The 13,847-nt window shown below is 34.6% G+C and overlaps 1 protein-coding gene across 3 annotated transcripts in view; it reads left to right on the forward strand.

Annotated features, from left to right (window-relative positions):
• LOC126708850 (cytoplasmic 60S subunit biogenesis factor REI1 homolog 1) overlaps positions 1 to 13,847 on the forward strand; it is a 49,522-nt gene that overhangs the window by 35,240 nt on the left and 435 nt on the right. For 2 of the 3 annotated variants that reach the window (XM_050408823.1, XM_050408824.1), the window contains exons 2-5: positions 10,913 to 11,003; positions 12,570 to 13,151; positions 13,260 to 13,429; positions 13,540 to 13,758. In XM_050408823.1, the coding sequence (XP_050264780.1) occupies positions 10,913 to 11,003; positions 12,570 to 13,151; positions 13,260 to 13,429; positions 13,540 to 13,758 (1,062 nt within the window). Of the gene's footprint in view, positions 1 to 10,808; positions 11,004 to 12,569; positions 13,152 to 13,259; positions 13,430 to 13,539; positions 13,759 to 13,847 lie in introns of those variants that run through there. The other variant, XM_050408822.1, reaches the window with a different exon arrangement.

Below are 13,847 nucleotides of genomic sequence, written 5' to 3' on the forward strand. Positions count from 1 at the left end.
TGGGAGAGGTTGGGTGGGATGCTATTGATTATGACAAGTGGTTTTTGTGTAGAATCATTGGACTGTGATGGAGTAAAGCTTCCGTGAAGTGAACTGGCATGCAGTGGTCATTTTTAAACAAGACCAACAACCTCATGGGTAAGGCATGACAAATATACTCACAAGATAATAGACATATTAGAGTTCATAATTTTATAACTCTGATTAATTCCTCATAATGACATTATGACAGACCACAATTAGTATTATTATTATTTTGTTGATGAGAAACTAACCAGAAAAATTTATCAAATAGAAAAAGGAAGAACAAAAAGAAGAAATTGAAATAACTACAAAAAATTAAAGACAGATTCAAATCAAATGGAAGCTATTGCCTTTATTGTGTGTGCGAGAGTTGGAAGACGTAATTTTGTTTAGTGAGGAAATTAGCTTTGAACCTTCTGTTTGTTGCCTTTTCCTTCTTTCCCCCCCTGTTTTTCACAACAATTTTGCAATTTAAAAACATCTGTGCAGAACAAGCATTAGAAGTATTCACTAATCATTTCAATTTACGCATTTACCTTGTTACAAAAGAATGTTTTTAGTCTCAGGAACATAGAGCATTTTTCTGATAGCGTCTTAAAATTTCAAGATTTGGATTGTTAAAACTTAATAATAGGCTAACAAAGCTCAGAGTCAACAATCCATGTTAACTAATGATCTATTCATAACTTCATATAACAAACGAAAATCCGAGCACAAACAGAACATGAGGCAAGAATCATAAATCTTGCAGAAGCATCACAATTATGATATTTTAATATATTACCTATCTGCTGCTGTTTTCAAGACACGATCGTATTCAAAGAGATTTCCCCTTCTAGCTGACCATGGTAAGTTAGATTTGACTAGAGGTCCTCCCTGATAATTTAAAAACAACAACAACAATTAAACTCAACCTTGTGTTTCAAGTAATGCCGTAGGAAAGCTGCAAATACACAAAGGCATAATTTTGATGTAAAAAACACCCAAAAATAGAGGCAAAAGATAAACTGCATGCCCTCCGACGCACATCCAACTAATTCAGACACGAGACCAAAAATACCCATTCTAAAGCTGTTTAATATATAGTATAACAGAGTTTATTTCCTATCAGAAGTAAGGGATGGATCATGGATGTAAGCAAAGAAATTAAAACACTAGCTTATTATTGGCATCAATAATTCAATATCAACTTATTTTGAACTGTTTCCCATATTCTTGGCATCAATATTAACTTATTTCCTATCATAAGCGTGTGTTATACACACATATAAAATGATACAATCATGATTATATTCATGCATGTTTACATTCAAGCATCACCTACGCACATACTTGTTAATAATACTCAATTCAGGCAATCAAAGAAGAGAAGGTGAATCTATGATAATATATCCATTCTTTAAATCTTGAGAGGTTGCCCAATGTTAAACTTTTGACTTCAAGATATAAATGTAGTAATTTCATTGAAGTAATGTAAAGTGCTGAAAGTTTATTTACTTTTTTTCTTCTTAGAGGCAACAATTGGCTTCTGGGCACTTGACTGTTCTCCGGATTATTTGTCAAAGGCTGATCAAATTGTACCTAAAAAAATGAGAATATATATAAGTACAGTAGTGAGTATCCCAATCCTAACAGCAAACTCATTAACAAAACAAATTCCTAGAACGTATGACAGTCAGGTTGATATACTTTATTCACCCAGAAATGCATGCAAAGCAGAAGAAAGGAAAAGAATAAGAAATTAGTGAACATCTGTGAACAGTGGTCTGAAAGCAAACTTCAGTACATCCTTCTAATTACTAGAAAATAAATCATTTCCTATGAATTGAAGTGCCCTAGAGCAGTAAACAAGAGCTAAGGCTACATATAGTACCTCTCCTTGTAGATTTCCACAAATTATGCAGTTTTTGATTTCTGAGGAAAAAAAAACCCTCCAAAATGAGTTCAAAAGCTCTAGTTAAGAGAAGGAAAAACTGCAATTATATACTCTACTTGTTCCTGTTCAATTATTATTGGAGTAAAAGTACATCAGATATACTATTTAACGTGTTTAAATATTCTAAGAAAAGACATTTGATCTAAACCCAAACAGGAAAAAAAATTAATAAAAAAATAAAAAGACAGAGCCTTTCAAAGCCTACAAAAGCAGGTCAAAGCTCAAATACACACCCAGAGACAATGTTAGCTCAATTTTTTAACTTGTTACAATGTTCACAAAATAATAGAAGTGAATGCAAGCAAATGCATCTATCTTTTCTTGGTTTTATAAGATCAATAAGGACAGGCTGGAAGGATCCAAACCCAACCCCACTTCCATAGTAGTTCCATTATTATTAGTGAAGAAGAGAAAGAACACACTCTAACCTCTAATTAAGAAGTTGATATTTTTGCAACACAAACAAAAAACCAGCAGCAAGAAACAAAATTAATAAAGCTTACATAAAGTAGAAAAAGGGAGACTTAATCTAAAATTTTTCAACGAAGAAACTAATACTTCCAGCAAAATCAAATCATAATTAACAAAGAATGAAACAAAGATTTATAAAAAGGAATACCTGAAAGCTAAAGCTGGTTGTGGAGGCATGAAGATTTAGTAATGAGAGGCAATAAACAAAAATCCTCACCTGTAAATACCGTATATGCAGATGGTACACTCCTTTGCTCTGAGACCCAAAATGCACCTGATTTATGCAAGCTATATAGACCTGGATCAATTATAACAGACGTGGCTCTCTCATACCTGTAGATTTCATAGAAATTACAATCCTTTTATTAGCCAAAGTTGTATACAAAATTTGCAGACAATTCATGTGCTGCTTTCAAACTAATTCCACCAAAACTACAAATAACTAACAAAAGAGAAAGGATAAGCCAAATACTCATTCCAGCCAATGTCACTTGTATGCTCAATAAAATACTACATTCTTAAAATAGCTGACAACGTCTGAAGCAGATATGTGACACAAAAAAGAAATTTACAAAATGGAATGCAGCAACTTACTTTTTATATATATATATATATATATATATATATATATATATATATATATGTCACCAAAGTTAGAAATTCATAGAAGACACGACAACCACAAAACATATTTCTTACATAAATACCATACATGTCCCAAGGAGGTTAGCATAATAAAGGAAGGCATAATGCAAACATTGTTCATAGTATTAACATAATACAAACTTTGCGTATTCACATTAAACCAAACTAAGAGTACTAATTAACTTCCTAGGCTGTCTACACGGCGCACATCATCAGTTAACTTCCTAGACTGTCAACCACAACCACCACTACTGCAATCCACCCCCAATAAACTCAATCCAGGCCCTTCTTCTATCAACCGTCATGGCAAAAAAAGTGGCTCTACTCTTGGCGTTATGAAGCTCCTACACGACCTTGCAATACGTGACATGATCAACATCGGTGTGCTGGTTCAAAAGAGTTACAGCTGCTGTAATTGACTCATTGGCAGCCCCCACAGCAGAGTCTCCAGTGTCGATGGACTTTTTCCCCCGACGGTTCCTCATGTCAGTAAAACCCCATATTGCCTCAGTCATGGATTCAAGGGAGTGCCCTTTCTTCCTTTTTCTACTTGAATGAGACGGTTTAGCTGGCCGCTTTTCAACTTGCCTCCGGCTTTGGGCTTCACTCGATGTGGGCAGCTCCTCCACGTCATCCAAACCATCGATGCTGACATTGACATGTACCCCCTCAGATAGAAAGGTTGCATCAAGTTCTCTCTCTTCATCACTATTGGGAGCTGGTTGGGCAGATGACATTTGGAGGAAACTCGTGGCTGTGTTTGAATTGAAAAGAGTGCCCAACAGCTCATAGTGTCTCATCCCCTTTCTCTTGAACTCCTTGAATCTATGATTGACCTATTAATAACCATATATATTGGGTTAGATGTTTTATTGATATAAAACCCAATACAAAGTAGATGGCTAATTTATAATAACCGTATAACAACACTCTTTATTCCAAATTTCAAAAAGCCAAAAAGGTTATTTAGGAAATTGTAGACATTGAGTAATTTCACAGATGAATAATATAAATAAAATAATATAAGTCAAAGATATAAGTCAGAATTTATAAGTCACATTAAACCCCATTAAACCCACAATAAACCCCATATATAAGTCAGATTTTATTCCATTCCTAAAAGTATCATCATGGGAAAATGCTACAAAACAACTATTTAAAGCCACTATTATTAATACACTCATAAGCCAATAAACCTAATATTTTTGATATTTTTGATATTTAAGTCAGATTTAAGGACTTACCGCAAATGCAGCAGCCCAAGCATCGTCACTGGCCGTCACCATATTTGAAATGGTGTCCCATCCCATTCCTGTACGTGCGATGAGCTGGGAGAATGTGCGGTGTCTTTGTTTCAGTCGTTGATATTTTTGTGTAAGTTGTGCCTTGGTGTAACTTTTAGACGCACGCTTGTTAAACTCACTGACAACTGTTGTCCAAGTTCCAGACTTGAACTGGCCTTAGGGCATATCCCCTTTAGCATCCTCTTCTAACAAGATATCAATAAAATGTCTCTCAACTGCTTCAGGCCACTTCTTATCCTCGGCATCATCCATCTAAATACATGTTGGTATACTTACATAGACTCGTAAAATGGTCTTCTATGATATGGATTTAAAATATTTAACTTACTACTAGACCCAAGCAGCAGGCATATAAGAGAAAATTCACCCCATATAAAGGAAAAATACAAAGATACACATTCTATACACATCAGTTTACATCAGTTTTAGCTCAACTTGTAGTGGCATTGTATATTTATGAAGGCATAGGAGCATATTATAAATTTATAGTTGAATATATGTTGACAGGTTAATGTATCAAACCAAAGCTGAAGCCTTTTTGGTTCATGACATAAAGAAGCAATTATACTACTTTGAATCTTTTCAAGGAATGCACAATACTATTTTTCAATTATCATACACAGAAGTGAAGCTTCAAAGATTGTATGTAAATTTGAGAAGTTGGAACTACCATCAACAACAACACACAGTCCAGCCAAAAGGCCAGACTCAAAACAACAAGAGAGTCAACACACAGTCAAGATAATAGTACACTTAAAACAACAAGAACCTCCAAAGAGGTTAACAGCATTAGCAACACCAAGTTCAAGCAGGCCAACAGAAATCTTAGTTGTGAATTACCACATTCATTTTTTCATGCACTTATAATTTCAAGAAAAGAAAATTTTGATAATAACTTAATTTAAGAATAGAACTACCATTTAAGAAGTTCTCACTTAATTTTTTGTATATGCAGGTTTTTTTCACAGTTTGTGATTACCCACATTTGACTTATGCTTCATTTATTTCCTGAGGGAGCTTGTAGCTATCTGGGATTAAAATGGTAGTTTTAGGAATCTTCCACTTTTTGGCAACTAAAATAGACCAACAGTGTATTGTATAAGTTATTTTCATGTACTTGATTTTAAAATGTTTGGAGACATTTGCAGGGGATGGGAACCCTATATAATAGTTAATAGTTGAAGTCTCTCTCTCACACGACCGTTTATACATACTCCCTTTCTACTTCAACGAAAACATTAAACCATAACACAGAACAAGCATACATCAGCAAGCCACAAAATGAAGAGATTTTTTCAATCAGCTACGTACCAGTAAGGGAACATGTATAAACGATATAGATATATCGAAAAAGAAATATTAAAAAAGAAAAAAGAAAAAAAAAAAAAGATCAGCTATGTGTTTTCAATTTTCAACTCCAAAATTTGTAAGAGGAAATTGAATATATTTTTCACAAACTGAAGAATTGTTTCGTCTCAATGACTACATGTGACCTTAAATATCTTTATCTTGACCTTATATATTTTTCACAAACTGAAGAATATAATTTCAACTCCAAAAAAAATCTGTTTCGTATATAGTTTTCTTGTACATTTGCTCAAAATCTTTATCCAATAAATCTTGATTCTTATTAATGTAAGTATACTACTGCCCTCTAGGTTATATGATAAGCAAGATGCTTGTTTAATGATAAGAAACTCTATTTCGATTTAAATTTATATATTGAGGTTACTTCACTAATTCCAGTAGTTAAAAGCTCAAATTTGTGTTTTTAATTCTAACATGATACTGTTTAGATGGAATTTAATTAGTTTGGACTTGGGAGTGACACACATCTATGCAAAGGGCACACTCATTTATTTAGCCCATGGTCAGATTGAGTTTTTGATTATTTGACAACAGTCTCTGAGTTATCCTTATAATTCTCTATGACATTATTGTTTCATTCTTTGAGTGCAGCCTTTGTAACTTTTATTTTTATGGACACGGTATTAAGTTAATGTAGGGGAATCATTTACTTTTATTTTTCAAGCATCTTGCACTACATTTTTACATAGGGTTAATTTAGCAACCACATTGCTTCAAAATGAAACGGCCTTTTTAAAATTTAAATAAAAAAACAACTATGATAGTCTTAGTATCTAACAAAAGTGGTGAGTGATCTGAAATTGTGATGGGCAGGGATATGACTGTTGTCTCAAGTACATCATTCAACCATTTTGAATTAGTGAAGGCATGCCCCCAAAAACCCAATACACTAAAAAATCCCATCTAACAGAAGGTGCAGATCATGAACCCAATATCCATACAAACTCAGAAACAAAAATCCAACACAAGAACTCAATAACCCATAACAAATAGATAAACCCAGACCCCAAAACAACCCATTTATCCTCTAAGAAACCTTTCAACAAACATCTTCTCTACATACATTCAATAATCATCAACATATAATTAAAGAAAAGTCACAAAAAAATAAAGAAAAACCCAAATTTTTGACAAACCCAAATCTAAAACAGACTGAGTATCAACGGTCTTAGCAAGAGGGTTTGGGTGCTTAGAAGATTAAAACAGAACTTAGAAGCATGATTCACTATATATTACACAGATGTACCAGTAAGGGAACACGGTTAGAAGAGGAAGTAGAGGAGGAAGCAGATGCTCTGTAATGCACTCGAGAGGTGGATGAGGAAGGGAGTGAGGCGTCCATCTGAAAGAATATATGGGATTAAAAGAAGCCCTAACATGAATTAATGTGAAATGATCTGTTGGGATGTGAAAGAAAGCTGAAACAAGTAATTAACAAAATTAAAAACCTTACCTGACCGACCCCTTCAGACTGTGTGAGTTGCCTTTTCCTTAGCAACAGAGCGTCGTTGGTGAGGAATTAATTGGGAGAAAGGGATTACTGTGATTCATAGGGGTTTCTTCCAAATGATGTGTGTATGGGATTTTGACGCGTTGATGAAGCTACTGTTAGGAGTAATGGCGCCAGATCTGTGAGGGGTGAGGTGGAATGTCGTTAGGTCAGAGCAGTAATGGAGGTGGGTGGGAGGAGTAATGGAGTTCGGACTGTGATATTCTTTGTAGAGATGAGAGTAGAGAGGAGAGGAGAGATGAGATGATATTCTTTGGGGCGTGAAGACTGATGATATTCTTTGGGGCGTGAAGACTGAAGAGATGAGAGTAGAGAGGAGAGGAGACAAACATTAGAAAAAAGCTGATCAGTGGGTCCGGGCACAGTAAAAACTGAATTCAATTTTTATTACCGTTGTGCCATTAGAAACGTCTGTTCATTGTTTAAAATGTGAGCCGAGCATGTTTCAAAAAATATATTTCAAACAGGGGTTTTTGAGCAACCATTTTCAAACAGCCATATTTTAAACTCTGTCACCAAACATATTGTTTCAAATTTTGGACACTAGTGTTCAGTGTTTAAACACTGAACACTGTGTTTTCAGTTGACAAACCAAACGGGCTCTTTTTCACCCACACATATTTCCAAAAAAACTGAAAACTGTTATTTAAACACATGTACCAAATGGACCCTAATTTAAAATCACATCCTGGAGATTTTCTTCTAAAAATATATCAAAAGTGATGCAATTGATGACGATCAGTAGTTTAAATTTTTTTTATTAAAAAATAAAATTGGCAACTTTGACTGTCGTTTGAAAGAGAACCCTCAAAAAATGTGAAATGATTACTTATTTGAATGTCTGACAAATAAAAAACAAATAATTGGACTTTTCATAAGAAACATTTCCATTAGAATGAGAATTTATTGATCTAGCCCGGTGGGGTTGGCTGAGTGGTTGGGCACTCAGTCCTAAACTAGCTGTCTCGAGTGGTGGTGAAAGAGCCCAAGTTCAAGTCCCAGCGCTTTGGAAAAACTCCCTAGGCCAGTAATTTACCTCTACCCACCCGTCACGACAATGATTAGTCCCTTGGTTGAAAGATTTGGGGATACACTGGGTCTAAGACCAAAAAAAAAAAAATTATTGATCTAATTTTTTTTCTAATTAGATATATTCATCTAAAATATAAGGGTGTCAATTCGGATTAGCGTGTCAGGTTTGTGTCGTGTCGAGGTAGGGGTATTCGACTAAATGGCTTAACCCTAACCCAACCCATTTAATAATCGTGTCATGATCCTTCAACCCTAACCCAACCTGTTAATAAAGCGGGTTGACTTGACCCAACCCATTTGACACGTTTAATAAACTAGTCGTGTTGGGTTAACACGAATGTAACATAACCCATTTCAACTTGCATAATATTTAATATAACATCCATCTAGAAATAATTTTTTTTTACATCCTAAAAGCAGTACTGCATACACTTCAAGTTTTCAACCGACATTCAAAATAATATAGTTCAACAAAAATATAACATTCATCTAGAAATAAGTTCTTTACACTCTAAAAGAAGTGCATACACTTCAACCCAAATTCAAAATAACATAGTTTAACAAAAATAACATAGTTCAACAAAAATATAATATCCTTGGAACTCGCCAAATGCTAAGTATCAATATTGAAAGAATTGAGGCAAATAGTAGATTAATCCTGACTATGACTACGATTATCATCCAGAGAGAGAGAGAGAGAGAGAGAGAGCAATAACCGGTTTAAGACTTTGAGTTTGAGAATTGGGTATGAGACTATAAGATAGTAGAGTGAGTAGTACGGCTGAAATAAAAATTAAAAAAAAAATTAGATATTTATAAGAAGGTTTAGAGATTTAGGGTTTGTAGGGTTTAGAAATCTAGGGTTTGTGAAGTTTCAATTTTCAATTATATCCCTTGTAAATTTTTGTAATTACTCACTTTTCTTTCTAAATTTAAAATATATGTTGGATATAAAAGGTATTTGACAAATTTAAAATAAAATAAATATTTATTTGTTATACGAGTTAAACAGGTTGTGTTAAGTGAGTCATTTCAGGTTGACACAAATAAATTGGCGTGTCAAATGTGTCTATTGCGGGTTATGTGGGTTGACCCGCTTATGACACATTTCTTATCGTGTCGCTTTTGGGTCGACCCGTTTATGACCCAAACCCATTAAGGCACAACCCTAACCTGCAAAAACCCATATCGGGTTTATGTCGTGTTCGCGGGTTGGGTCGAACATAGTAAAATATAACATAAAGATTAAACATAGTTAAGAATAGTAAAACTCAACTGAATAACACCAAAAACTTAAAAAATAAAACAAAATAAAATAAACCATATACGTGTATACATAGCGGTATCAGAAAAAAATGAACTTCATGCTACGTTTGGTTGTCATGAAAACACAGGAAAATGAAAGAAAAACATCTCTATATTGTTTACTTTCTGTTTTTAATGCTTGCAACTGAGTAAGCATTAATTTCCATTAATCTGGGTCCAACAAGAATATATAACCACAAAAAAAAAAAAATTCAACTCTTTTATTAGTATCCTTTTTCAAAATCAAAATAACATGAATCATATACTTTCTCAATCCGTTATATTGTGTGTGTTTTCCACAGCTTTCTCAGAATCTCAGAGCAATCAAACGAGTAAATTAACAACCAGGCAACCAAAGTTCTTTTCAGAGACTTTTTCTATTTTTTGTGTGTCCTAGTCTAGAGTTCTTTTTGAAGTTAGATTTTGTAGAAGAGTTGTAATATTGTGTTACATATTTTGTTTTTACACATCTATGTTGCATTAGTTGGTATCGAAGTCACACTTTGTTGCATCATTCCCCTCTACACTATTTACACGAGTCATATAATTCATTAAAAAAATCATGTGACTAAAAACACATGTGAATGATTCTTTCAATTATCATATAGCAAGTTGAAGAGAGAGAGAGAAAGATGTCCACTAACACAGGTACACGTCTTCTTTTAGTAGAATAATGAAAACGTGAAAGGATGATAATTAAATTACAATTATACCCTTATTATTAAAATTATAATGATAAAAAAGTGGAGGTGATTTTGTAATTTTTTTCTCACTATCATTTTCTTTCCTCTTTTTTCCCAATTTAGAACCAAAAAAATAATAATGGGATCGAGTGGAAAACTCCATCCATCCGGACCATCCCTATTTTCTTTCATCTCCCCTTTAATTACACCCACATAATAAAAAATCACATTTCTCTCTCATTTTTCCTTCTCCTTATTTTTCATCGACACCCCCCCACCCCCCCTTGAATGTTGATACCATCTAGATTCTTGACTTGTGTAGCCCAATGTCAACAGAGAAGCCCAAACTTTAGCTTAATAAAGGATCAGAGGAATCAGGCCCAAAGGCCCTACTATATTCGCAATAAGCCCAAATACCAATACGTTAGCAATTGCGCAAGCGAGTCGTATTTGTCTGGTCCACCGTTTCACCGTCTACGAGCCGCCGAATAGTATAGTATATTAACTCATCATCTACTCTACTCTACATATAAATAGGTCTCGCCTCCGCCTCCACTTTCCGATTCTCTCTATCTCTCTTCCTTTTTTCTGTGTGAGAAAAAATATTTGATATATAGAGAATGCCTGGTTTAACCTGCAACGCTTGCAACAAAGAGTTCAACGACGATACCGAGCAAAAGCTACATTACAAGTCCGAATGGCACCGTTACAATCTCAAGCGCAAGGTCTCTCTCTCTCTCTCCATGTATCAATCATTTATTCATTGTTGTTTAGATTAGGTTATTCGATTCTGTCATTTCACAATTAACGGTAGAGGGAAATTTATAATAATAGATTAGGTTATTCGATTCTGTCATTTCACAATTAACAGTAGAGGGAAATTTATAATAATAATAATATATAAGGAATTAAGATTTTAATAATCGATATTATGTTTCTAATTGAAGCGTATGGTTCTAATTGAGCTGAAGGGTTCACATAAGAAATTTGAATTTGATTTTCTTGTTAAGCAAACAGGGATTGTGAAAATATTTTTTTGATAATGATGACTGATTGAGATTCATGCTCTAAGTTATGCTTCGTAATGTGTAAGAACGTTGTTTCAAATTGGTGTTATTCTGGTACAAAAATGGGGTTTAGTTGTTTTTAAAATAAAATAAAAACAAAGGTTGTTAGAAGTTAGGAATAATGTTCAGATATCTCTGGTGTTTCCAATAGAGATGGCTAGGGTTCAAATCCACCCGCCCCAACTATTGAATTATCAACAAAAAAAATTGTAACTAGATTACTTAGTAATTTTAGGATTATGATATCAATGTCTTTTGAGTGACGAGTGAAAATATGTTTTAAGATTGGAAATAATTAACGAGTACGTATCCATTGTTATGAAAGTTAGTTAACTATGAATTTGGTTTGCAGTGGAGATAAATAGACGGAAGATAACATGACAATTTGGACAAGGTTTATCATGCAAACTAGTTTTGTCCCCCTTCTTTTAGTGAAATGAAACAGGGCTGGAATGAATGAAAACATTTATGTTATGGGAAATCGGATTAATGGAATGGGTGTTGTGTTGCAAGCGAAACTTCCCATGGCAATTAATTTTTACAAACACTTCGAGTGGGTCTTGGACCCACAACCTCATCCTACCTCCTATTTTTATGGAATGAGGTAGTCTTTTGAGGTTGAGCTCATTGGCTTTTCCTACTTGGATTTTTCTTCTTTAGGTTCATTGAGTGTTTTATGTAGCAATATAAGCCATCTCAATTTTGTTTTTGGGAACTAATTTCAGAGAAGAAATTCTAGGTGATCTTTATATTATTGCATTGTACACAATGTAATATACGCTTTTACTTGTAACTGATTTCTTGAAGAAGCATTTTCAACTTGCAATTGCTTAATGAAGTTGATAGTGGTAATTTTATTTCTGTTGAAGTTTGCTTTGCTTGCAACCTTTGCTTGGTGTTGTTTCATTTCATTGTCAACTGTGATCATCACATTTATTAATTAGCTCAACTTACATTTTGGAAATGTAAAAAATTAGTTTTGGTACTACAATAGTAACTTGTGAAAGAAAACTTCAGCTGCAAGTAGACTGTTGGATACTAGAAATTTACAATGTAATGCCTAATCAAGTTTAGTTGGTATATCTTGATTTTCTGGTATAAGAAATAATTCTCTGGTGTTCTTTGATTATTCTGTAAGTGCCATCCTATGCAATGGTAAACCTGATCGCTGTGCTCAATAAGTTATTACAAATTTATAATTTGTTATTCTCTGTAAATAAACAGGTAGCTGGGGTTCCTGGAGTGACTGAAGCATTATTTGTAGCTAGGCAAACTGCTCTTGCTCAAGAGAAAGGCCAGTCAAGTGAAACTCCGATGCTCTACAGTTGTGGTCTTTGTGGGAAAGGGTATAGAAGTTCCAAGGCTCATGCTGAGCATCTTAAATCTCGAAATCACATCATGCGGGCTTCTCAAGGAACAAACAATGAAGAAGAGGACAAGGCAATAGTTAAGCCACTTCCGCGTCGTGTTGTGAATAAGCCACCCACACAAAGGGAGGTAAACGATGAAGAGAGTGAAGAAAGCGACTGGGAGGAAGCTGATCCGGAAGAAGACTTGGTTGGTGAAGCCACAAAGTCCTTAACTGATTTGAATGTACGTGAGGTTGGCTCTGACAATGACATGGATGAGGATGACGATGATGATGACTACGAGGAGTTGGATCCATCTAGTTGCTTTATGTGTGATCTAGAGCATGATACCATAGAGAGCTGCATGGTTCACATGCACAAGCAGCATGGGTTCTTCATTCCTGATGTTGAGTATTTAAAGGACCCAGAAGGATTCCTTACATATCTTGGCCTTAAGGTACTGAAACATCTGACTAAGTTCGTTCTTAGTAGAAACCTGTTCCTTATTTTTCAGCTTTTCAGTTATTTGGTTTCACATCCATTTTCTCTCATCTTTTCTTTTCAGGTCAAGAGAGATTTCATGTGTCTGTACTGTAATGATCGGTGCCAACCTTTTAACGGTTTGGAAGCAGTTAGAAAGCATATGGTTGCTAAAAGTCATTGCAAAGTACATTTTGGTGATGGTGATGATGAGGAGGAAGCAGAGCTAGAAGACTTTTATGATTATAGCAGCAGGTTTTTAGTCTTTCTTACAACTTGGGTTCTACTAAATTCTTTACTAACAATATTTATGTTCATATGCCTAAGCTTGACTCTTTTTGGTATAATTATTTTTCTGGTTATAGTTATGTGGATGAAGAGGGCAAACAGCTGGTTGCAGCAGGTGACATGGACAACAATGTAGAATTTGGGAGTGGTGGCTCTGAGCTCATTATAACTAGAAGATCTGATGAAGGAAAATCAACCAAAACACTTGGCTCCCGGGAATATATGCGCTACTATCGCCAGAAACCACGTCCTTCACCTTTGAACAATATGGCTATTACTGCAGCACTGGCCTCAAGGTTTGCTTTTAAACCCCATATGTCAGCCCTCATGTCTATAGGGAAAACCACAGACATTACTTTTATTCGGCAACATAACCAATAAAAGA

This window comes from Quercus robur, chromosome 12 (assembly GCF_932294415.1).
Source record: "Quercus robur chromosome 12, dhQueRobu3.1, whole genome shotgun sequence".
Taxonomy (NCBI): domain Eukaryota; kingdom Viridiplantae; phylum Streptophyta; class Magnoliopsida; order Fagales; family Fagaceae; genus Quercus; species Quercus robur.